The 26,381-nt window shown below is 37.4% G+C and overlaps 1 protein-coding gene across 1 annotated transcript in view; it reads right to left on the bottom strand.

Moving 5' to 3' along the window:
- The window catches only part of SELENOF (selenoprotein F), a 47,583-nt gene that overhangs the window by 5,988 nt on the left and 15,214 nt on the right, over positions 1-26,381 (bottom strand). Inside the window, exon 3 of the mRNA XM_066268734.1 lies at positions 6,064-6,127. Coding sequence (XP_066124831.1) covers positions 6,064-6,127 — 64 coding nt within the window. The remainder of the gene's footprint in view (positions 1-6,063; positions 6,128-26,381) is intronic.

The raw sequence follows: 26,381 nt of genomic DNA, 5'->3' as shown, positions 1-26,381 counted from the left end.
AGAGTGCAAAATTCTAAGTCATTTGGGTCTGACCAACAAGACAATTTAAAAGCAGCTAAAGCCCTGGCCGGTTGGCTCAGCGGTAGAGCGTCGGCCTAGCGTGCGGAGGACCCGGTTTTGATTCCCGGCCAGGGCACACAGGAGAAGCGCCCATTTGCTTCTCCACCCCTCCGCCGTGCCTTCCTCTCTGTCTCTCTCTTCCCCTTCCGCAGCCAAGGCTCCATTGGAGCAAAAGATGGCCCGGGCGCTGGGGATGGCTCTGTGGCCTCTGCCTCAGGCACTAGAGTGGCTCTGGTCGCAACATGGCGACGCCCAGGATGGGCAGAGCATCACCCCATGGTGGGCGTGCCGGGTGGATCCCCGTCGGGCGCATGTGGGAGTCTGTCTGACTGTCTCTCCCTGTTTCCAGCTTCAGAAAAATGCAAAAAAAAAAAAAATAATAATAATAATAAAAAAATAAAAGCAGCTAAAAACATTCAGAAAAGGGCAATTTAAAGAATTAGAGAATTTAGGGAGATTTAAGCTACAATATGAAGGAAAAAAAACTAAAAGGATTATGACTTCTCAGTCAGAATAATAAAGCAAGAAAAGGAATGTGTGAAGACTATAAATTCATCAAGAGTATAAAACCAATGAACACAAAAGCTTTTCACCAGATTCCATTCTGTCAAAAGTGAGGGTAACTTTCATGAGACAACTTTAGTAAATCCATTCATAATATTTGAATTCCACTTAGCAAGAGGTAAAATGGTAGGTAGATTCTCGGTATATTAACAATAAAATTAAAAAAACATTCTGGGCTTTAAGGAGTTCCTAGTTTGGTAGAGACACAAGGCCAGTAAGCCAAAAAAATACATTATATGATGTGGGAGTTGCTAGGAACAGAAAGAGAATAAAAAATTCTGTCCAAAGGCCACCCAAAATTAATGACTGAACTAAACTCTGTATGAATAGGAGTTTGCCACAAGAATTAGGAAGGGGCACAAGTCAGGAGGTCCAAGAAGTGTGTATAAAGACTAAGAGCTCAGGATTCAGGCGGCTGTACATAGTATGCACATGAACCTGAGAAAAGAAACCATGCTGTGAGGGTTTTGTATATGACAGTACTGATTTTGATACTTATTCTGTATGTGATGGGAAAATGAAGATTTTAAGCAAGAGGCCACATAATCAAATCTACCTTATGGAAAAGGTCTTTTTGTATAGAAGAGTTAATAGAAGGAAAGGAAACAGTCAGGTAGATCAGATAACAAGTAATAATCCTATTTGTTTAAAAAGGTGAGTATTTTTATTATCTAGCCTTTTATAGAGAAAGTTTACCACAACCTAAAAAAACTGGGGAAACTTCACACTGTTCTGGACAGAGAGACATATACACATGCTTATTTACATCTTTACTTTTGATGTCACCACAAGTGATAAAATACTAGGTCCAACCTACTAAGAGAAATTATTATACATCTGTTGTAGGAGACATACTTGGAATTGGCTAAATATATGATCTAGGAACCCCCCCACTCCCAACACAAATACTTGTTTAATGTGGATAAAACTCTTTAAAATTTAAATGCCCCTTTCTTCTGAAAAAACTTAAAATTAATTTACTCTTCTATTTTCTGATAGAATAATTTAAGTAAATTTAAAAAATATAACGTATTGTAAGTTAAAGTATAATGAGTTATGCTAATTGCAGAAGCTACCTGATGTTGATGACAAAGAATTTGAAACAATGACATGAAAATTAGTTTGGTATTTGTAATTATTGTGAACACTGGTAATTTTCCTTCATTTCCTTCATTCCCTATTCCAGAATATCTCCAAGGTAATGAATTTGAGAGTGGGAATGGTTATATTAAAAATATATCAGCTATTCATGTGCTCAGAAAATATTATACATACTTATATTAAATATGGTTATGGATTATGTAATTAAACATTTCCATTTTAAGTATTTCTGTACTAATTAAATATTCACATAGAATTAAACTCCAATTATTTTCAAAAGGAAAAGACAGTATGACTATATATACAAAAAAGTTTGATAATTTATACATAAGAAATAGATTATAAAAAGATATTAAAAAAGAAATAGATATAACTAAGTTCAACTACAAAGACTGAGAAACTATACACAAGCTTTTAAATTTTATTTATTTATTCATTTTAGAGAGGAAAGGGAGAGAAACAAAGAGAGAGAGAGGAGAGACAGAGAGAGAGAAGGGGGGGAGGAGCTGGAAGCATCAACTCCCATATGTGCCTTGACCAGGCAAGCCCAGGGTTTCGAACCGGCAACCTCAGCATTTCTAGGTTGTCGACGCTTATCCACTGCACCACCACAGGTCAGGCGAGAAACTATACACATGTTTTTAAAGATGTAACTAGGCCCTGGCCGACTGGCTCAGGCCCAGTGTGTAGAAGTCCCAAGTTCAATTCCTGGCCAGGGCACACAGGAGACGCCTTTCCCCCTCTCCTTTCTCTCTATCTCTCTCTTCTCCTCTCACAGCCAAGGCTCCATGGGAGCAAAGTTGGCCTGGGTGCTGAAGATGGCTCCATGGCCTCCGCCTCAGGCACTAGAATGGCTCTGGTTGCAGCGGAGCAATGGCTCACATGGGCAGAGTATCGCCCCCTGGTGGGCATGCCAGGTGGATCCTGGTCTGGTGCATGTGGGAGTCTGCCACCGCCTCCTGCTTCTCACTTCGGAAAAACACAAAAAACAAAACAAAACAACAACAACAAAAAACGAGACTACAAACTGTGCAAATTATTTCCATAGGCATAATAAAATCTGATATCACAAGTGGAAGGGATAATTATAGTATCAAAGTACTCAACTTCATAAAAAATGAAGTCACACAAGATTATTAATAAAACAAGTCAGTAAATATGAATGACCAATGCAATTAAAAAGCAACTGTCACTCTTTTAACTGATGGGTACTTGGGCTGTTTCCAGATCTTGGTTATTGTAAATAACACTGCAATAAACATAAGGGTGTATACATTCTTTCGAATTGAGTGTTTCAGGTTTCTTAAGATATATTCACAGAAGTGAGATTGCTGGGTCAAAAGACAGTTCCATTTTTAACTCTGGGAAACTCCATACTGTTCCACAGTGGCTGTACCAGTCTATATCCCCATCAACAAAGCTGTGGAACATTTACACAATGAAATACTACTTGGCTATAAAAACAAACAAACAAACTAGGAAATCTTAGCTTTTGTGACAGTGTGGATGGATCTAGAGATTATTATGCTCAGTGAAATAAGCCAGGCAGAGAAAGACAAATACTATATACTCTCACTTATATATAGAATCTAATGAAATAAACTAAGAAACAAAGTAGGAACAGAGACATGGATACATGGGACAGACTGGGCAATCCATGGGGAGGTGGTTTGGGGGACTGGATTAAAGAAGGTGAAGCAATTAAGCCAAAAACATATGTATATTTAACACTTAGACACAGACAACACTGTGAGGATAGCTAGAGAAAAAGGGGGGTGAAGGGTAGGTGGAGGTGGGCAAAGACAGGGCAAATGGGGATGGAGAGAGACTTTGCTTGGAGCGATGGGCACACGATACACTGTGGAGATGATATTTTATTTAGTTGTACACTGGAAACTTGTATCCTAATAAATTCAATTTTAAAAAAAGCAACTGCCAAACTTTCTAGGAATAAGAATGATTATAGTATCATTCAGAGAACTTACATAAAAACAACTATGGTACAATTCTGAATTTAGGTGTTTGAGGAAAAAAAGAGTAAGAAATTTTTTTCTGCTTGACTTCTAGTGGCACAGTGAATAGGGCGTAGACCTGGGATGCTGAGGTTGCTGGGTTGAGGCCCTGGGATTTCCCAAAGCACAAGAAGCAACTATTACAAGTGGATGCTTCCCATTCCCCCCTACCTTTTTCTCTCTCTCTCTCTAAAATCAATAAATGAAATCTTTTTTTTTTAAATAGACTCTTTTCAGTCAATGTTTTCTTTTTTTTTAACACATTTTAAAAAAATTTTATTTATTCATTTTTAGAGAGAAGGAGAGAGAAAAACAGAGAGAGAGAGAAGGGGAAGGAGCTGGAAGCATCAACTCCCATACGTGCCTTGACTAGGTAAGACCAGGGTTTCGAACCGGCGACCTCAGCATTTCCAGGTCGACGCTTTATCCACTGCGCCACCACAGGTCAGGCAATAAATGAAATCTTAATAAAAAAATTTCCCTAAGCATATGTAGATGTTATTTTCCATGCTATATTAGAAATTGTTCTTATTTTTAAAAAGAGGTGTTTAATTAGATGTGTATCTGTGTTGGCCCTCATATAAAATGTTCCAAGTCAAATTATATTGCATTTCTTTGCCAAAATTAGCAGTATTTTATTATAAACAATTCTAGGTCAGCAATAAAGGGCAAATGCTAATACAGGCAATTTTATAAAATACTAAATCCTAATAATTCTCAGGCCATTAAGTAAACAAGTCAAGAAATCATGGGAAAGCCAGCAGAAACAAAAATGGAATGAGGCATACAAATAGAGCACTTATGTATTTCAGTTAAAAAAAACCCAAAAAACTTTATTACCTTTATTGATCCTGAGAGATATTTATTATAAAGGGATCCTGATGGCATAACATGGCTCATATATAAAAACAGAACCTAGTGCCATTTCTAAATGAACCTCTCATGCAAACCATGCTTGAGGGAGAAGCCTGCACTAAGCTGCCTACCTCCCCTGCTCTGACCTACCTGCTTGCACAACATTCCTGCCAACTGAGCCAAACCTTGTGAAGGAGTTTCTAGACTCCCTTTTTAACCGACAGGGCTGAGAACTGTCCCTGTCCAATTGAGGCTGTGCAGTTATAACCCCATTAACATCCTCACTGACCAATCAGAGTGGCTCTATTCTGACCAATCAGGCAGTGCATTTTGGACCAATTAAACTGAAGATTTGTAGTCTTCGTTCGCAAGAGGATGAACCAATGAGGCACCAGTGCATGGTAGGCCCTTCTCTTTATATGTCAGCTCCCCTGTGGCTGGAGCATGAAGTCTGCTTTTCCCCCATTGGAGCTGAAACACTGAAGACATTTTGACGGACAAGGCAGGTAGAGTGGAGTATGTCGAGTGCAGTACCTCGAGTGGAGCACGTGGAGTACAGCGAACCAGAGCAGGGCAAAGTGGAGCAGAGCTGAGAGGGCCACCTCCCAGTTATGCTGTTCCACAGCCATGCTGCTTCCTAATTGAGCGGTAACACTACTGAGCTGCTCCATAGCTGTACTGTTCCACAGCTGTGCTATATCACAATTGACTTGTTTGCACTGAATAAAGTTTCCTACTTCACCGCACCCCTAACTGAGGATTCCTCTTGGCGTTGCACTGGTACCTTCAAACAAGTTTAGTTTTATAAAGCTTGATTTTTAAGTGACACTTAAGGACAAAATAGGAAAAAGCCTTCGCCCAAGTATTTCTAAAGCTGCTAAGCTCCATTACTGTTTGATATCAACTAAAAGAATAAATATACTTTCACAGTTATCCTTTTACATATTTAACTTTAAAATTTCCTGTGGAAATATACAAATGTATGACTTCCTCTTTTCTGCACCTCATGTTTTATGGTAATTCTATTCTTAACGATTTGTCATTTAGCACAGGTCTAGTCTCACTAATGCAAATGTTCCTTAGGAGTTTTATATAAATCAATTTACATTTAAAATATACTATAATAAAATGCTCTTTAAAGGGATGACATTTACATCTGGTAAAAGAAAGGTTCTCATAAAATTCATTCTTAGTAAAGAAAAGGCTATCCTTTCAAAAAATAATAATCACTTCATCATATGCTGTACCTAAATCTAAATTTCATGTATTATCCTTGCTTAAAGTAACCTAGTATTCAACAATTACCATAAACCTCCATCTCCATGAAAAAAGATATGAAAAAAATTCACATGCTGTTGATAAAGTATAATCCTAAAAATTTTTATCTGTGGGGATATTTAATAAAACTGTTCTTGTGAAATGTCGTTCTTAAATTAATAACTAAAAATTCGCTAGAGTTAATTTTACATACCTTGGACTTGTGGGAACCTCCCCAATTTTCATCCACAGACTTCAAGAATAGCTCCTGCATACAGCTGCATAAGACAAAACCAGAAATTTAAAAAACTGTATAAATTTAAAAATGTAACTATAAAATAAATATAAAATATCACAGCATAAACATAGTTAAACAGATATATAGATCAAACAAATTCTAGAGTTGGAAAGAACTACCTAGGTTACAGTCCATTAGAACAGGAAATAGAAGCCCAAAGATATTAAATGGTAGAGGAATTTAAGCTATACTAGTAGTATTAAACTTAATTAAAAAAATTGAAGAAGCTATGGAGACCTGACAATGAATCTGAATAGGTAAGATATCCTACAAAGTTCTCCACATAATCTTAAAAGATTTCCTACAATTTTTAATGATACTAAATTGAACAAAGGTATGTATCCATCTATCCAAAATAGATACTTAATGAGAATTCTTTAAGGTTGCTTTTAAAATTGTGATCGTTTTAAATTAAATAAAAAAACCCCACAATACCTTTAAAAAGCAAATACAGCATGTACTATATAAAGATATTATAGGAAAATCAGTAAAATCTCATTATAAAAAACTTAAATGCAAACATTTTCCTTTAATGAATTTAAGTTGAAATGAATTCAGTGGTAAATACTTCTTTTCTAGCTATAGCACTTGCATTCTCTTTATATTAAAAGCTTATTCTAAAAAACTCAAATATTATATTGCAATTATTCAGTTGCAATGGATTCAAAGGTAAACACTATTTATTTAAATATATATATATATATTTCACTGTAGAACCTGCCCATTCTTTTAGTAGTGTCTTGGAAATGTTGTGACTCACAGAGAAGGCAGGCAATGGTAAGAATGTGCTATATGCATTTTACTTCTTCTTAGCTTTTAGACTCATTTTGTAGTTGCACATTCAAGAGCTAAAGATGGATTTTACCTTTTAAGTTCTAATATAGCATAAAAGTTGCATGGTTATTTCAGGTACTGTTGCTGGTGGAAATGCTGTTCTTTTATGGAGCCACAGGAAAGCATTCCATAGGACTCAGGTATGGGAGATTGTGGCTTTGTGAGATTTGATGGAGTTGAAATGGAAGGCTGCCCACAGGTACCCAGTGTCTCATCTCTATCTGTCCTGCCATGGAAAAATTCAAATCTTGTCTTCATTAAACCCAATACAAAGACCAGAGTCCAGATATTCTGTGTCATGGTTCAATACACAATGAGATACCACTTCATCCTCATTAGGATGGGGATCTATCTATCTATCTATCTATCTATCTATCTATCTGTCTATCTATCTATCTAGTCTACCGGTAAGTTCTGTCCGTTTCTATCACAACAAGTTTCAACACATAAGCACATGTTTATTTGGCGCATGTGTGCCTCTCTATTTTTATCACTTAATGTATACATACTGACGTAGCAAATTAACTAAAACAAAGTTCATTCACGTTAGTCTTATGTGTGAAGCGATAGTATACCCATGGGTACTGATAAAGTTCATTTACACCACTGTAATTTTTACGAATTTCAACAAGGAAGAAATGCTACAGAAGCATGTCTGTCGCATCCACCATATTCCCTGGACTTAGCACCCTCCGACTGACTATCACTTGTTTTTGTCCTTAAAAAATTTTTTGAGCCTGACCAGGCGGTGGCGCAGTGGATAGAGCGTCGGACTGGGACACGGAGGACCCAGGTTCAAGACCCTGAGGTCGCCAGCTGAGCGTGAGCTCATCTGGTTTGAGCAAAGCTCACCAGCTTGGACCCAAGGTCGCTGGCTCGAGCAAGGGGTTACTCGGTCTGCTGAAGGCCTGCAGTCAAGGCACAAATGAGAGGGCAATCGATGAACAACTAAGGTGTCACAGCGCGCGACGAAAAACTAATGATTGATGCTTCTCATCTCTCCATTCCTGTCTGTCTGTCCCTGTCTGTCCCTCTCTGACTCTGTAAAAAACAAACAAAAAAACCCTTGAAAAAAAAAAATTTTTTTTGAAGGGCAAAAAATTCAAAAATGAAGAAGATATCAAACAAGCACTGGTTCAGTTTTTCGCATCAAAAGAAAATATTTTTCAAAAATGGGATACACAAATTGCCGTCATGCTGGCAAGAAATCATTAATAATAATGGCAATTATATTATTTAATAAAGTTTATTGATGGTAAGAAAAATTTGTATTTTGTTTTATTCCAAAAATGGACAGAACTTTCCAGTAGACCTTTTATACACACACACACACACACACACACACATACATATATGTATGGTGCAGTCACTACAAAAAATAGAATGGTAGTTCCTTAGCAAATTAAAAATACATTTTTATGATCCAGGAATTTCACTTCTAGGTATATATATCCAAAAGAACTGAAAGCAGAGGTGTAAACAGATATTTGTATATCAATTATCATTCATATTAATACTTATGATGAAGCTAACCCAAATGTCTTATCGACAGATGTACAGATAAATAAAATGTGGTATTATACATATAATGAAATATTATTCAGCCTTAAAAAGGAAGGACATTATGACACATACTCTAACCTGGATGAATCTTGAAGACATTAAGCTAAGTGAAATAAGGCAGTTACAAAAGGATAAATACCATATGAGTGATCCCACTTTTATGAGGTACTTAAGAGTAGTCAAGTTCAGAGACAGAAGTAGAATGGTGGTTGCCAGGGGCTGGGGAAAGGAAAAACCAGGAGGGGGAAACGGTTATTGCTTAATCAAATGTAGAGTTTCAGTATGGGAAGATGAAAAAGTTCTGTTGATAGATGGTGATGATGTTGCACAATGATATGAATCTATTTAATGTCACTGAACTGTACATGTTAAAATGGTGTTTTATGTGTATTTTATCAGAATTAATAAAAAGCCTGACCAGGTGGTGGCGCAGTGGGTAGAGCATTGGACTGGGATGCGGAAGACCCAGGTTTGAGACCCCGAGCTCACCAGCTTGAGCGCGGGCTCATCTAGTTTGAGCAAAGCTCACCAGCTTGGACCCAAGGTCGCTGGCTTGAGCAAGGGGTTACTTGGTCTGCTGAAGGCCCGCAGTCAAGTCACGTATGAGAAAACAATCAATGAACAACTAAGGTGTCGCAACAAAAAACTAATGATTGATGCTTCTCATTTCTCTCCATTCCTGTTGGTCTGTCCCTATCTATCCCTCTCTCTAACTCTCTATCTTTGTAAAAAAAAAAAAAAAAAAAAGGACATTTTAAAATTTGATTATTTTTTATTTGCAAATTTGTGATCCCTTGGAAACTCTTGTGGAGATTCCCTTACCTCATATAATGGCATTTCTCTACACCATTTTCCCAATATTCTTCATATCGTTGTAAGGAAAGAGGTAACAGCCGTATGGAGCACGGGGATAAAAGGAGGAAGCTGCTTAAACAAGGCTCCTGCTCACTTAGTCCCGTTTGGTTGTCGTAAGGACTGAAGGACTCGGTATCCTAGCATACTTGTAAGCCATTCATGGAAAGCAATTCTTTGTACCAGAAAACACCAACTGATAAAAAATATTTGAAACACATTCTTGAATGAACAGCCAGCTCATATGTGACCTTCTCCAGAAAAACTTTTGTTGGGTCTCCTACTCTCAGCTGGGGACATTCCACAGAATTCTGTTCTCATCATAATGTACTATATATAGCCTATAACTTCACTGTGGACAGGAAATGTCTTATTTATCATAATTCCCCCAGAACTGAACACAAAGCTGCTCAATGTTATGTGTGCTGAATGGAGAGAATTATTCATTTAACAGAATTAACCATTTCTTTTTTCATCATGTAACTTTCAAAATATTTCAGGTTCCTTGACATAGTCTGTAAAGGAGACTGTGCTTTGTTCCAGTCCAGGGTAAACAAAAGGAAAATGTAAATCAAAGCTGCATAACATTATTAAAGTCAAATCCTGAAAGATTTAATTTGTGATGCTAGGTTGTCATTTTACTTAAGAATTTGTAGTGTTCATAGGAAAACATTTATTTTTCATGGCAAATAAATAAGTTAACTATAAATTGTGGTAAATTTTCAATGCCTTATAAAGTAATCATAAACATTTTTGATATCACACAAATTCACACATAAGGAAATCCATACTATATATAATAGGAACTCTCAGGGGCCTAAAATACGAAAAGTTTAAAAAAGGTTAAAACTTTCAATTCTTTGACTTTCACCCTTATCAATTTTACCTTTTAAAGTAACATCACTGGCATACAAAAATGCTGACTGTCAAGCATTTAGGCAAAAATACCAGAAGAGAAAAAAAAAAAGCAAATTATGTAACTTTATACAGCAAGCTTATGTTTTTTATAGCAAGCTAGTAGGCCTCTTTTTTATATACATTAGAGGCGGCTTATTTGTAGAGAAAATCTAACTCTAGGCACTATAGATCACTATCTCACTAGGCTTCTATAGAACTAGCCCAAATAATGTAAATGGAAATATATAGACACCTTTAGAAAAATACAAAAATGATACTCAAATTGCACTTTTTCTCCTTTGGAGTCCAAAGGAGAAAATCCTATTTCCTGATTATTTACAACTGCTAGGTTTTCCTAAATTTCTGATACGATTCTCCAGGTAGGAAGTAGAACTATGTAACTACTTCAGCTCTATAACTAATTCACCTTATTTGTAACAGGATGTTTGTATGTACTGATTTTCCCCTCATTTAAAAATGTAATTTTTATTTATTATTCTTAAAACAAATTTCAGCTTTGTGGTTGGCTAACTTTTTTCCAATTTAAATAAATATATTTTAAGCAAAGTTTTATTTGTGTGTGTGTGTATATATATATATATCAATTTTAGATTCTGTACATTTTGTAGACTTTGTAATTTGGGGGGATGACGTAGTCCTTTCACTGTAGAAACACTTCCCTGATGTATTACTGTTGTAATATAATGACCCCCCATACCCATATGACCAACATCTTGTTATAAAATTTAATGGCTTATAACAGTGGTCCCCAACCCCTGGGCCTTGGACCGGTACCGGTCCGTGGGCCATTTGGTACTGGTCCGCAGAGAAAGAATAAATAACTTACATTATTTGTTTTATTTATATTTGAATGATGTTTTATTTTTAAAAAATGACCAGATTCCCTCTGTTACATCCATCTAAGACTCACTCTTGACGCTTGTCTCGGTCACGTGATACATTTATCCGTCCCACCCTAAAGGCCGGTCCGTGAAAATATTTTCTGACATTAAACTGGTCTGTGGCCCAAAAAAGGTTGGGGACCACTGGCTTATAATGAGGTTTTCATGTATAGGAAAAAGCCAAAAATCTTTATTTTTTGGTAACTTTGCTGTAAGTAAAGTATAACTGTGTTGATACAAAACAGTTCAGATTAACAGTAAGACACAAAAATGTCTATACTATTTCTCATAGCTCGATTCCAAAATAAGTTAATTCATAACACTGAACAAAGAGAGCATTTGTGAGTTACATAAATTTTCTGAATTTTTCAAAGTATTACATTTGTTAACTTTTACTGCCATTATCACATCACTAACACAAATCTATAAACCTGGTCCAAGTAAGAAATATTCTACTACTTTCCAATACTAAACGCTCAATATATTTTTGTTGGTGGTGATATTCATGGCTCTAAAGAAACATAATAGTAGCCACGGCTGGTTGGCTCACTGGTAGAGCGTCGGCCCGGAGCGAGGAAGTCCCAGGTTCGATTCCTGGCCAGGGCACACAGAAGAAGTGCCCATCTGCTTCCCCACTCCTCTCCCTCTCCATTCCCTCTGTCTCTCTCTTCCCCTCCCACAGCCAAGGCTCCATTGGAGCAAAGCTGGCCGGGGTGCTGAGGATGGCTCCCTGGCCTCTGCCTCCGGTGCTAAAATGGCTCTGGCTGCAAGGAGTTAATGCCCCAGATGGGCAGAGCATCACCCCCTGGTGGACATGCTGGGTGGATCCCAGTTGGGCGCATGTGGGAGTCTTCTCTCTGCCTCCTTGCTTCTCACTTCAGAAAAATACAAAACAACAACAACAAAAACATGATAGTAAGAAAAACTTTAAAATTAAACCAAACTATCAAATTTTCATGCAGCATGGCACTGTTGAATTAAACAAGGAGGCCACTGGACTGGCTTGATTCTAAGAAATTAGCAGCCTATGTAAGCAACCCAAAACTTAAGCCTGTAAATGCTTCAAAGCTAAGAAATCAAAACCGAAAGACAATCAAAATCATTCAACTTATTTGGGATTTCCCAAATAAGGTACTGTTTAAGCAATAGCCAATCAAATAATTTCCTTGCTTTGCTCCTGCATCTTCTCTATAAAAGTCTTGTGCCTAACTTCTGTCAGTGGGATGTTCCTATTTCCATCTGATGCTGCTGGATTTTTTTTTTTTTTTTGTATTTTTCTTAAGTTGGAAATGGGGAGGCAGTCAGACCGACTCCCACATGTGCCTGACCGGGATCCACCTGGCATGCCCACCAGGGGGCGATGCTCTGCCCATCTGGGGCACTGCTCTGTTGCAACCAGAGCCATTCTAGCGCCTGAGGCAGAGGCCACAGAGCCATCCTAAGCACCCGGGCCAACTTTGCTCCAATGGAGCCTCGGCTGCGGGAGAGGAAGAGAGAGACAGAGAGGAAGGAGAGGGGGCGGGGTGGAGAAGCAGATGGGCGCTTCTCCTGTGTGCCCTGGCCGGGAATCAAACCTGGGACTCCTGCATGCCAGGCTGATGCTCTACCACTGAGCCAACCAGCCAGGGCCCGATGCTGCTGGATTTGAATTGATTTCTGCTAAAATTGCTAAAAATTTTATTATGTCTCAGTTTATCTTTTAACAGTACAGTGAAAAGATCTCAAGTTATTTCATTTTATTTATTTTATTTTTTAATTTTTTTTTGGTATTTTTCTGAAGCTGGAAACGGGGAGAGACAGTCAGACAGACTCCCGCATGCGCCTGACCAGGATCCACCCGGCACGCCCACCAGGAGGCGATGCTCTGCCCCTCCGGGGCGTCGCTTTGCTGCGACCAGAGCCACTCTAGCGCCTGGGGCAGAGGCCAAGGAGCCATCCCCAGTGCCCGGGCCATCTTTGCTCCAATGGAGCCTCGCTGTGGGAGGGGAAGAGAGAGAGAGGAAGGAGAGGGGAAGGATGGAGAAGCAGATGGGCGCTTCTTCTGTGTGCCCTGGCCGGGAATTGAACCTGGGACCTCTGCATGCCAGGCTGATGCTCTACCACTGAGCCAACTGGCCAGGGCTTCATTTTATTTATTTTTTAACAGAGACAGAGAGAGAGTAAGAAAGAGGGATATATAGAGACGGGCTGAAAGGAACAGAGATGAGAAGCATCAATTATTAGGTGGTTTTTCTTGTTGTTGTTTTAATATATTTTTTTTTTGTATTTTTCTGAAGCTGGAAACGGGGAGGCAGTCAGACAGACTCCCGCATGCACCCGACTGGGATCCACCTGACACGCCTACCAGGGGGCGGTGCTCTGCCCATCCCGGGTGTCGCTCTGTCGCGACCAGAGCCACTCTAGCGCCTGGGGCAGAGGCCAAGGATCCATCCCCAGTGCCCGGGCCATCTTTTGCTCCAATGGAGCCTTGGCTGCGGGAGGGGAAGAGAGAGACAGAGAGGAAGGAGAGGGTGAGGGGTGGAGAAGCAGATGGGCGCTTCTCCTGTGTACCCTGGCCGGGAATCGAACCCCAGGACTCCTGCACGCCAGGCCGACACTCTACCACTGAGCCAACCGGCCAGGGCCAATTATTAGTTTTTTGTTGTGACACCTTAGTTGTTCATTGATTGCTTTCTCATATGTGCCTTGACCGTGGGGGGGGGGGCATACAGCAGACCGAGTAATCCCTTGCTCAAGCCAGCGACCTTGGGTCCAAGCTGGTGAGCTTGTGCTCAAATCAGATGAGCCCACGCTCAAGCTGGCAGCCTTGGGGTCTCAAACCTGGGTCTTCCGCATCCCAGTCCAACGCTCTATCCATTGCACCACCACCTGGTCAGGTGAAAAGATCTCAATTTGTAAAATCAAATTTGTATGTAGTGCAATTATGGCTCCTCCATTTATAAGCAGCATGTCCTTCTGAATGAGTCACTCTCTGAGCTTCAGTTTACTGTTTGAACAAAAGATTTTCCCTACCTCCCACAGTTGCTATAAGGAGTTAACAAAAATGCAAAAAGCCTGGATTCTTTATATGCTCAATAATAACAGTAGCTATTACGATAATACTTTCATGAGAGGAGTGAAGAGAGACATATATTCGTAATGGAAAGTGATTTGACTTTGGGTGATGGGCATACAACACATCAACCGTTCAAATGCTATAGAGACGTTTATCTGAAACTTATGTACTCTTATTGATCAATGTCACCCTATGAACAAAGATTCCTGATAAAAATTTGAGGTCTGAACTGAAGTGCACCCTAAGTCTAGGGTGCACACTAGATTTGAAGATGAAGAACGACTGGACAGCAGTTCAATGATAATTGTTTTATATCATTACCTGTTGCAGTGACAGTATTTTGGATATACTGGTTTAAATAAAAAATATGAAAATTAATGTCACCTGTTTATTTTTCCTTTTTAAAATCATGGCTGCTAGAAAATGTACAATTACATGGGGTGACTAATGAGGGAAAAAAAGAAAAAAATACTTTCATAGTATTGGTTAAGTTGAAGTCGTATATTTAAAACCCAGTTTCATAGTTAATAGAGCTTTCCATTCTGGGACTATTCAAGGCTATCATTCATTGTTCTGTAATTACAATGGCCACTCCAAAAATTTCTCAAGCTTTCAAATTCAAATTACAGAAGTGTTTTCAACCTTGACTGTACACTTGAATTAGCTGGAAAGATTTTGAAAATTACTGATCCCTGGAACCTACTCCAGTCCAACTAAATTAAATTAGTACATTTGAGGATGAGATCCAGGCATCAGTATTTTTGGGGTTTTTTTTTTTTTTTTGTGACAGAGACAGAGAGAATCAGAGAGAGGGACAGATAGGGACAGACAGACTTGCTCGAGCCAGCGACCTTGGGCTCAAGTTGGCAACCTCGGGGTCTTGAACCTGGGTCCTCCATGTCCAAGTCCAATGCTCTATCCACTGTGCCTCAGCCTGGTCAGGTCAAGCATAAGTATTTTAATTACTGTTATTACTTTACGAGGCAAAAATTACAAAACAATCAAACAGGAGGCTTTTGCTTCACAGACGACACAAAATTCTAAAAGGTAAGTCAGGTAAAGACTGACTAAAGCAAGACAAATGCCACACTACTGTTATTTTTGAAATCCTCTTTTATTTAAAGGCAAAACTTTAGTATTACTAAAATTCAGTAGTACATTAGAAAAAACTGGAAACATTGAAAATTAAGTAGCAATATGAAGAAAATGCTCTAATTAGGTGAAATAAAAGGAAAATTTTAACTGAACAGAATTCTGATCTGAGGAGTAACTTTTATTTTATAGGTCTACTGAAGGCTTGCCCTTAAATAAAATGCAGGAATTTTTTTTTGTATTTTTCTGAAGCTGGAAATGGGGACAGTCAGACAGACTCCCGCATGCGCCCGACTGGGATCCACCCGGCACGCCCACCAGGGGGCGACGCTCTGCCCACCAGGGGGCGATGCTCTGCCCCTCCGGGGCATCGCTCTGTCGCGACCAGAGCCACTCTAGCGCCTGGGGCAGAGGCCAAGGAGCCATCCCCAGCGCCCGGGCCATCCTTGCTCCAATGGAGCCTTGCTGCAAGAGGGGAAGAGAGAGACAGAGAGGAATGAGTGCTTCTCCTGTGTGCCCTGGCCAGGAATTGAACCCGGGACTTCTGCACGCCAGGCTGACGCTCTACCACTGAGCTAACCGGCCAGGGCCTAAAATGCAGGAATTTAAAAAATAAGAATATATGGCTATAATATGATGAAAATTAAGTATTAAGATATTTAGAGATCTTAAACAAAAAACAATTATGATACACTCAAATATAGAAGTGAACCACTCTTCCAAACATTAGTTGCATCCAGTGTAATTTCTCAAAATCAACTTTACTCTTTCCAAGAATGCACAAGTTAAATTTAGCAAAATCTGGCCAGTTAATTCTCAGAGAAAATGCTTTCAACCAAAACCACATGGAGCCTGGCCTGTGGTTGCCCAGTGGGTAAAGGCGTTGATCTGAAAAGCTGAGGTTGCTGGTTCAAAGCCCTGGGCTTGCCCAGTCAAGGCACATATGACAAGAGATCAATGAATAACTAAAGTGAAGCAGCTATGAGTTGATACTTCTTGTTCCCCCACCCCTCTCTCCTCTCTCTCTAAAAAATTAAATAAAATCTTTTAAAAAACAACACATGGTTAGTGATGTGCTGATGTTTTAATTCATTTATCATTATCAAATCATTCCATATTTTCTGATATTTTAAAAAATGCCTGGAGTGCTAGAAACAATAAGCTATAATTTCACATGGATAAATAATTAGGGGATGAAATTTTTTGTGCTCTAATACTAAGCTTTTGTCAAGATTTTCCTTTAAGCTACTGAAGCAACAGTTATGTAAGACAAATGGTACATCTGTTGACACTTCCATGTATGTACATTCTGACGGCATTCTTGAATAGGAACAATGAATGAATGTGGAAAATTAGGAAAATAAAATTTAACTTTTACAATTTTAGCAAACCAACCTGGAAAGTAAAATTCTCTAACATTATACTCCTGAGATTACACTATTCATTTTTAGATACCTTTTACTGAACTCTGAAAAGATACAAAGCAATGAATCACTATGCTTAAGGAAGCTCCTTAAATTTAAAACTTATTCTATGACACTACTACTGCTTTTTGTAGCTTTAATTTCTGTCTTAAGATTGAGAAAGCTACAAAACAAGCAAGGTAACGTTTACCTAACTCTAAGAAGGCTCTAAAAAAGGAAAGAATGCTCCAGGGAAATCGTTTCATAAAGATGCAATCACTGTTCCACTAAGAAAGCTCAATAAAAATGAATAAAAATAAAATAAAAACGTTTCTTTGATATTACCCCATTCTAAATTAGAAGAGTCCAACTCTGAAATCTGAGGGAAAAAGAGTGGTGGTTTTTTTCCCAATACTATGAAGTGGAATAGAATTTGTATATGCACCTAAAACAATGAGAATTTCATCAGCAAGAGGTAAGAATGATTAGATTTTTACCTAGAAACTAATATAACCCAAGTAAAGACAAATCTCCACACATACTTTAGCTGCAAATATGCATAATCCAGAGCCATCAGTTAGGAACAATGCATTCAATTCTAAAGATACTTAGGAAATATACAATGAAAGGAAATAACTTGACACAACATCACTGAGTCCAATTTTCCAAAGAATTGGTAAAAATGAGTCTGAGCTTAAATGTCATAGTAAGCAGTTTTTAATAAAACTACTGGGCCTCTTAGTAATAAGTAATAGTAAAAGTATTTTAGAAAATGGCACACTAGCACAGAGTACTCAAGAATAAAAATCCAATGCTGTTTTGCTCCTAAATGTTTTAAAAAATAAAGCCTATTTTCTGTTAACTTGAAAAACTGACATCCAGACAAAATATGGTTCAACATTCAAACTTTCAATACCTCAACAACAGAACATGAAGGTTCTATATATGGCAGCAAAGCTACTTTTAAAAAGAATACATTTCTTTGTGTTACTGTTGCTATTACCACATTACTGAAAAAAGTGTCATAAAAAAGAGGCAATTTTGATCATCTTTACAAAACAGTACAAATATCTAAAATAACAAAAAACACAGCTGGCACAAATTATGGTTTCTCTCAATCTATAGAAAATAATCACTTAAAATAGTCTAAGTTTAAGAACAGATTAAAAAATAAACCTATAATAATCCAAAAGCTTAAATAGTATTATTCAAAACTTAAGAACAATATAAAATTGGAACAAAAGACCAGGCCACATTTTTATTTATTTGCCCACCGTTCAACAAGTATACTATTATTTTAGAATTCATTATAGTACACAGGTAAAATTCATGGACTTCTAAATTAAAACTTTTAACACATTTCTTCAGAAAGTAAACTGAAAAGCCATTTGTTGCTAAGGGGCATGCTTTATTAAGTTACCCTCTGTGGCTGCCCTTTCTCCCCTCCACCACTGCTCTAAGGGCTGCCCTGCAACTAGCTGAAGTCCATTATAGCTTTCTTGCGTTGGGGTGACCAGCTTACCAAGAACACTGGGAAGAATAATCACTCATCCCTCCCCCTTCAATCCAGTTCAGTCAATAAATCCTGTATGTTTTACTCCATAAGTCTTCTTCAGATCTGTCCCTTCTTCCTTTTCACTACCAATGTGCTGGCTTAAGCCCCTGAACCTTGTTATATGTTATTTTTACTGGCAACAGTATTCCCCTCTGCCCTACCAACTACAGTTTACACCACCAACAAAAGTTATTAAGTTAAAAATCTGATGCTAGTTCATTATTTAAAATTCTTCAATTTTCTCCCTGCCTAAAGGAAAGAATTCAAACTTCTTATCAAGCAAGGCACACAGGCCTTACTTTTAGGCATCCTCTTTCATCATAGCCAGGCTATCTGATTTAGCTTAGATGGCCATCTTTCTCATGACTCTGCCTTCTTATTAGTTTTCTTTCTGTCAGAAATGATCTTCCCCCAATCATTCTCCAACTTAGCTTAGGCACCAACTCCTATATAAGCTGGTGGTAATATTTACCTGAACTGGAAAATGGTGATATCCGGCCTTCTGTGTGTTTTCATAGCACAAGTATTTTTTTGTTTACAGTGCATATCTCACTGAATTCTTTAAAGAAATCAATGTATATAAAAAAAAGGTACAGAAAGTATAAAATAAGTAAAAATTTTCTTTTGCCTCCCAGTCCTCACTCAATAACTTTTAAAGTGTTTTAGTTCTTCTGTTGGTTACTCCATAATGATTAACATGGTTATATCTATAGTTCTCAATATATCAACTTAAGAAATTTATTGATTCTCTCCTTCTTCCAACATTTATTTCTGATTCTTTATTTGGTTACCTATATAACACTGGATATTAGGTTTTAGCTCAATAGAACATGCTACTAACAACATTCTAGTAGTCCAATTTCCATGTCTATTCCTTCTGCTTTTCAAGGACAGTGACTACTGTTTTATTTTGGTATTCTCAGCGGCTATACCAAGATGATATATTTAGTGTATAAGTGAAAACTTTAGTTTGACTCTGAATAGGTATGTCTAGGAATGTAGCTGTAAAGTAACCCAAGGATAGATAATGAAGTACTTTAAGGGCTTATATCCTTTAAAAATATTATAATATACAAATGGGACAGAATGTTTTAATATATTTACATAGAAGCTGGTCCTAATTTGTAAATACCTAAAAAACCACATTTATGTTCATATTAAAGCCAGATGAAATGCTACATTTAGAAAATAAAAAATTTAAATAATTTTTTCAGTTCAATTAAATAACTATACAAAATAAACTTTAAGACTCTGTCACACAAATATATATTACATACATTTATAGCCACTTACTAGCTGTATGAGTTGAGGCAAGATCTCTTTGACTCACTCAACTATGAAATGGAAATAATAATGGCACTTACAGAGTTGCTATAAGAATTATAGAAATTAATTCATATAAAGTGCTTAGAATAGCACCTTCATATAACAGAACTTAATGAATACTAGTGGTTCTTATTAAGTAAACATGTGTCATTTTATAACACTGCTGCTACTCACGAGCCTTAGTGATTCTTACACTGAATCTGAACTGTTGCTAAACATTATGTAGATCTTTAAAAAAAGCTTCTTTGTGAATGTTTTTATTATTAATCTGTTGAAGATATATATATTTAGTTTTCTTTGAAGAAATTACTTCATGTATTGATGTTACAGACAATACAAAAAAAGTGAAGCTATTTTAAGCAACTGTGAAATTTCTTTAGTGGCTACAATTTCACGCATAGTTAGCTTAACCTCCATTTCATCCTCCTATGTTTTATGCACCGGTAACATTCTATTCTGATAAGCTAAGGCTTAAAATTTGTCACTGTCTTGAATAGTGCTATTTAAGCTGACTTCTAAATTACTCTGAAACTGACTATAGAATATCCAAGTAAACTGCAAGTAACTAGGTGTTTTGATTCTTTTACCAGAATTAAGAAATTACATGACTTATTTAAAATAAGTTAAATAAGTTGGGTTGGTTGAGCCTCAAAGCCAAATTTGCTAATATACTCTTGAAAAACACCAAGTAATGGGAATCATTAAAGTCTGGTAAACTGAGGAATAAAGATGTGATAATTTGAAATAAGTAGTGAAGGAATTGTGTTTAAAGAAAGCCAATCTGGTACTTTACATTTAACTCATTCATTTTCTTTTAACTCTGTGAGGTAGGCATTACTATTAACAGCTTCAAGATGAGAAGCAAAATAGTGTGCAGGTTTAAAACTCTGGAGCTCTCTGGAGTAAAACAGATTTGAGATGAAGCCAAACTGTGGCACCCAGTTGCTGGTTAACACTGGGCAAATCACACCCTAGTTTTCTCTTCTGTTAAATAGAAATAATAGTACACTGCTCACATAAATTAGGGGATCAGGGAACATGCAGATACTTCAGTACTTTCAGCCTTTTGTACAGTTTTGTACAGCCTTTTGTAATAGTTGGTTTTGCATCTCATTTGTATAATCAAGCAACTTTGACTTGTTTGATTTTCTGATGTTCTTAATAAAAAAAATCAAATACTTCTTTTTTTATTGCTTCATATTCACTTTGAATTATCCCCTAATTTTTGAGAGCAGTATATTTATATTATAGAGTTATTGTGAGGATTAAGTAGTTAACGCTGTAAAACACTTCAGCATATACCCAAGGTAAAAGACAATGTAATTATTACAACAAAACTGAAAATCTTGGAATAACTTGCTGGCTAGAAGTCACAAAACTAGTAAGCAATAGAGCTGAGATGAAAATTCAACTTTTTCAAAAACTCATAAAAAGAGAAAAGGCTAAACTTCCACTGAAATATGTACATATTACCTCTGTACTCGCTTTCTTGGAGTGTAGGTAAATGTGAAGGCAGAATGTTATACACCTAGAAAATAGGAATCTACTATATATTCCCTTTTATTTATTTTTGTGAGAGAGGGGTGGGGAAGGAAGAAGTGAGATGAGAAGCATCAACTTGTAGAGTTGCAACATTTTTTAAAAAAGTTTTATTATCTTTTTTTTTTAATTCATTTTAGTGAGGAGAGGGAGAGACAGAGAGAGAGAGAGGAGAGAGAGAGAGAAGGGGGGAGGAGGTGGAAGCATCAACTCCCATATGTGCCTTGACCAGGCAAGCCCAGGGTTTTGAACCGGCGACCTCAGCATTTCCAGGTCGACGCTTTATCCACTGTGCCACCACAGGTCAGGCTGCAGCATTTTTTTTAGTTGATCATTGACTGCTTCTCATATGTGCCTTGACTGGGGGTGGAGGGGCTCCAGCTGAGTCAGTGACCCCTTGCTCAAGCCAGCAACCTTGGGCTTCAAGCCAGTGACCTTTGGGTTCAAACAAGAGACATGGGGTTTTGAATCTGGGACCTCAGCATCCCAGGGTGACACTATCCACTGTGCCACCATCTGTCAGGCTCTAACTATATTCTTAAAATTATTTTATGCACTATATATTTAGGTCCATTTATTCAAATCTAGTAAATTATAATAATTATTGAAGAAAAATATTTCTATTTTGTTTTAGTATTATCTAAAAGTAGATTTTTTTAAGTGAGAAAGGGAATAAAAAGCCCTACATCAAACAACTGAACTATTGAGCTGTTTTCCAGTACCAATAATAGTATAATTTGGTGATCTGCAGTCTAGACTTCTATCGGTATTCTGTGAATGAGACCAAGATGTTCCAAAATTCAAATAAAAGAATTTTTTTCTCAATCTGTAGAGTTAAAAAAAGAATCACTGTTAAATTTCAAAATTTTCTTAAATCTTTGAAATTTGTTACCATGTATTAAAAATATAAAGAGTACGAAAACTAGAAAATGTGATTCATTTAATAGTTTACTTTTACCACAGTGATTATTTTTATATTGCAAATATAATTTAATTTACTTTGTTACAATCTTATTTCTGGTTTCAAAGAATATCATAATTTCGACTTGATCTGCCATCTGAAAAAGTCTGAAAGCCAGTAATACATTATATTCTAAATAGACTTTAAAACATGGGTTGCAGCCTGACCTGTGGTGGCGCAGTGGATAAAGCGTTGACCTGGAAATGCTGAGGTCGCCGGTTCGAAACCCTGGGCTTGCCTGGTCAAGGCACATAGGGGAGTTGATGCTTCCAGCTCCTCCCCCCTGTCTCTCTCTCCTCTCTCTCTCTCTAAAATGAATAAATAAAAAAATAAAAAATAAAAAAGAAGAATTTAAAAAAAAAACACAAAAAAAAACATGGGTTGCACACAATTTTCAGAATAGGCCTGTCCTAAGAAAACTGAACTCCACTTTATCAATGGTCTTTTGGGTTTTTTTTTTTTTTTTTTTTTTTAAGAGAGACAGAGAGACAGGAACCCGAGCTGCCCCGGCACATGCCCTGAACAGGGATTGAACGGGCAACCTCGGCACCTCTGGTCGACACTCCAACCAATTGAGCCACCCTGCCAGGGCCACTTCTATCTTTTTTTTTTTTTTGTATTTTTCTGAAGCTGGAAACGGGGAGAGACAGTCAGACAGACTCCCGCATGCGCCCGCCCGGGATCCACCCGGCACGCCCACCAGGGGGCGATGCTCTGCCCCTCCGGGGCGTTGCTCTGTTGTGACCAGAGCCACTCTAGCGCCTGGGGCAGAGGCCACAGAGCCATCCCCAGCGCCCGGGCCATCTTTTGCTCCAATGGAGCCTCAGCTGCGGGAAGGGAAGAGAGAGACAGAGAGGAAGGAGAGGGGGAGGGGTGGAGAAGCAGATGGGCGCCTCTCCTGTGTGCCCTGGCCGGAATCGAACCCGGGACTTCTGCACGCCAGGCCGACGCTCTACCACTGAGCCAACTGGCCAGGGCCCACTTCTATCTTTTTTAGTAGCAAAATCTTCTCTCCTTAAAGTAATCTTTCATAATGCATTTTAAAATGATCAAAATAGCACAAACTTTTAAAGTTCAAATTTGTAGTGTTTTCCTTATTAAAATGTGCCTGTCAGCAGGACTGAAACATTTGCAATATAAATGTTTGACATAATTTATTTCCATCTTTTCTTCCACATAAACAAGTAGTTGCAAATGGTAAAAGTCTTCTTATTACTGATTCAGTTATCATAAAATGTTTCTTTATTCAATTGACCCAGCAGCTTAAAAATGTAGTAACAGAAGATTTTTTCAATTTTTTATCACTGGCAAATATAATAGTTCATGTTATAGTTCTTATTTATTTTCTTTTACCCTACTTTGCCAACAGCAATCACTATTATGCTATTCCCTAAGTTTTCCCCTCAAAAAATATTTTTTTCCATCAGCAAATCAGATAGTACTATACTATTGCTACTGTCATTACCACCAGCCCCAAGTACTTACCTAGTACTTATTATAATATGCCAAGTGCTATTCTAAGCAGTACATATATTAATTCTTTAATCTTCATCATCACCCTATGAAATAGCAACTGTTATCAGCCCCAATTAATAAATGAATAAACGGGCACAGAGTGATCAAGTAATTTGTCTAAAATCATCAGCTGAGTAGCAAACTGAACCTCTGCTTCCAGAGCCTGTGCTCTTAACCATTACACTAAACTTCTCCTGATACAATCAAGACCAAATGAACAGTAAATTAAGTTGAAATAATTTGCTAATTGTTTTAAGAGTAATTCAGCTAAGTGGATTCTTTTCTCCCACAAGGTCCTCTGGTTTGGTAACTAGCCAAACCTTTAGAACAGCAATTCAGAGATATGGTAGGTTTAAACACAAAAGAATAGAAAATACTGAAAACCAATTAAATAAAAATATTTCTTAAGAAGAAGACAAAAGAAAACAGTGGGACTACAAGGATCTTGGTGACCCAAAATCTTAAAAAGAAAAGGTGCTAACTAAGCAATTAGGGCATATAATTAAGGAGAAATACAAAAGTTCCATAATGTCTGGAAGATATGAAAACCTTAAATGAATGAGACAGGAAAAAAAACCATCTAGCTGTCATAATGAAATTCAAATTCAAAGAACTAGAAAGAATATAAAAATATGAGAAAAATAACTCAATTGAAATACATTTAATGTTACAAATCTTAGAAACAGAATTTAAAAAATTCTTAATAAGAATTTTTTTATTTACATTTATCTTCAGGAAAATCACAGGAATTAAAAAAATAGATTTGGGATGCTTATGATATCCCTATATGAAAAAAATAGAAAAGAGAGCTCTAGATTTATAGTTATATAAAAAATTATAACCAAAGTATTACTAATGGATCACTGCCAACTTGGAGACAGAGATAAATTTTCATTTTATATTTAGGATACATAAGTGAAACGAAAAAGGTATATAATAAGCATCTACAGAGTTCAAGTATATTTTCAACATTAAAAATATCAACTTTTCTAACTTGTTCTTAGTAAAAACAGCCTATGCAAGGACAACTTATGAAATACTGTATACTAAAGGCTAGGGATTCATAAACAAAAACCAGCCCAGACTTCATAATTTACTGGGAGGCAAAGAAATAAAACAACAGATAAAATATAGGCAAGTCAAGGTCTCCTCAAGTGCTTTGGGAATACAGAGGTATATAGCTAACATAACTTAGGAGTGGTAGTGATGGTGAATATGGGGGGAAATTAGGGAAGACTGCCTGGAAGAGGAGACACCAGCTAAGTCCTTAAAAACAGCTCAAGTAGAAATAGTTTACTCTAGGAATTAAGAAAAAAAAAATAATAAGATATCTATGAGATTGCTTACCTAGTACCTAACCTGCTGTTTGCCTGAGGGCTACTTCAGCTGTCTGCTCCCTGATGAAACATTCCACATAGCTATTCTGCAGATAATGGCTGTTACATTATTCCATAATCCTAGCTAATAATTGGTAGTAACCCAACTTAAGCTAGTAACATTCCTTGTTAAAAAATGTAAATGAGAGGCCATGGCTGGGTAGCTCTGTTGGTTAGTGTCATCCCAAAATGCTGAGGTTGTAGGTTCCATCCCTAGTCAGGGCACACACAGAATCAACCAATGATGGCATGAATAAGAGGAGCAACAAATCGATGTCTCTCTTTCTGTGTCTCTCCCTCCCTCCCTCCCTCCCTAAAAATCAATTTTAAAAAATGTAAATGAGGATGAATTAGTCCTTTTCTAGTGGGAAAGGCTATAAAGATACAACACTCAGAAACTGGCAGTTACTGTGTTTTCTTACTACAAGGGAAAATCGAGTCAGTAGTGAATAAAAGAATGGTCCCTTTCCTTCCACTGTTAAGATTCTAATATTTAAAGATGAAGTCACTATGCTACTTGGTAATACTAATCTTATAAAAATAGCATCAAGATTTAAATATATCTTTTCTCATTAGTTTGTTTTTTCCTCAAGTAACAAACCAGTACTTCACTATTAAGTCAACTTCCTTACTAATGTTTGTAAACTGTACATAAATATATAGGTACTAGAAAGCCCGGTGGTCATACGAAATGACCGCTGTTCTAGATATAATAAATTGTAATTAAAATGATTTGTGCAAAGGTGTCTGCTAATTCAAACTGAATTACCCAGGGCAGGTGGCGAGGATGCCCCTTTGCTTACTGCCCCACGGGGTTTCCCCCTTCTACTTGCTTAATTGCTTAAAGTAGAGTGCAATGAAGGAAACCACTGGCGGTACATTTCTTAAGAGCCACTGCTAGCTCAATAAATAAAGGTGATTTAAATAATAAAATGTTAATTCACATGTCAAAGATCTCTTTGTACACAACATTTCTTGTGGAGATCTTTCCCTCATTTTTAAGCTCGCCTTGCAGAGGACCATCAATTATTTTTAATTTTACGTCCGTTCTTTCACGAACTCTTGAACAGGCAACATAAAGTTGACCGTGTCCAAATGCAGGCTCAGGTAAAAAAATGCCAACACGCTTAAGCGTTTGGCCTTGAGACTTATTGATGGTCATAGCAAAGGCAAGTTTTACAGGAAATTGTCTACGTCTCAATTGAAACGGCAACCCTGTTTGAGATGGAGCCAAATCAATTCTTGGAATGACATGTATTTCACCTTTAGAGGAGCCAAAGACTTAGCTATTATGACATTATTTTTCAATTGGAGAACCTCTAGTCTTGTACCATTGCAAAGACCCCTGCCTTTGTTCAAGGGAC

Source organism: Saccopteryx bilineata, chromosome 3 (assembly GCF_036850765.1).
Source record: "Saccopteryx bilineata isolate mSacBil1 chromosome 3, mSacBil1_pri_phased_curated, whole genome shotgun sequence".
In the NCBI taxonomy this organism is placed as follows: domain Eukaryota; kingdom Metazoa; phylum Chordata; class Mammalia; order Chiroptera; family Emballonuridae; genus Saccopteryx; species Saccopteryx bilineata.
This window is presented reverse-complemented; position numbering and strand designations above follow the sequence as displayed.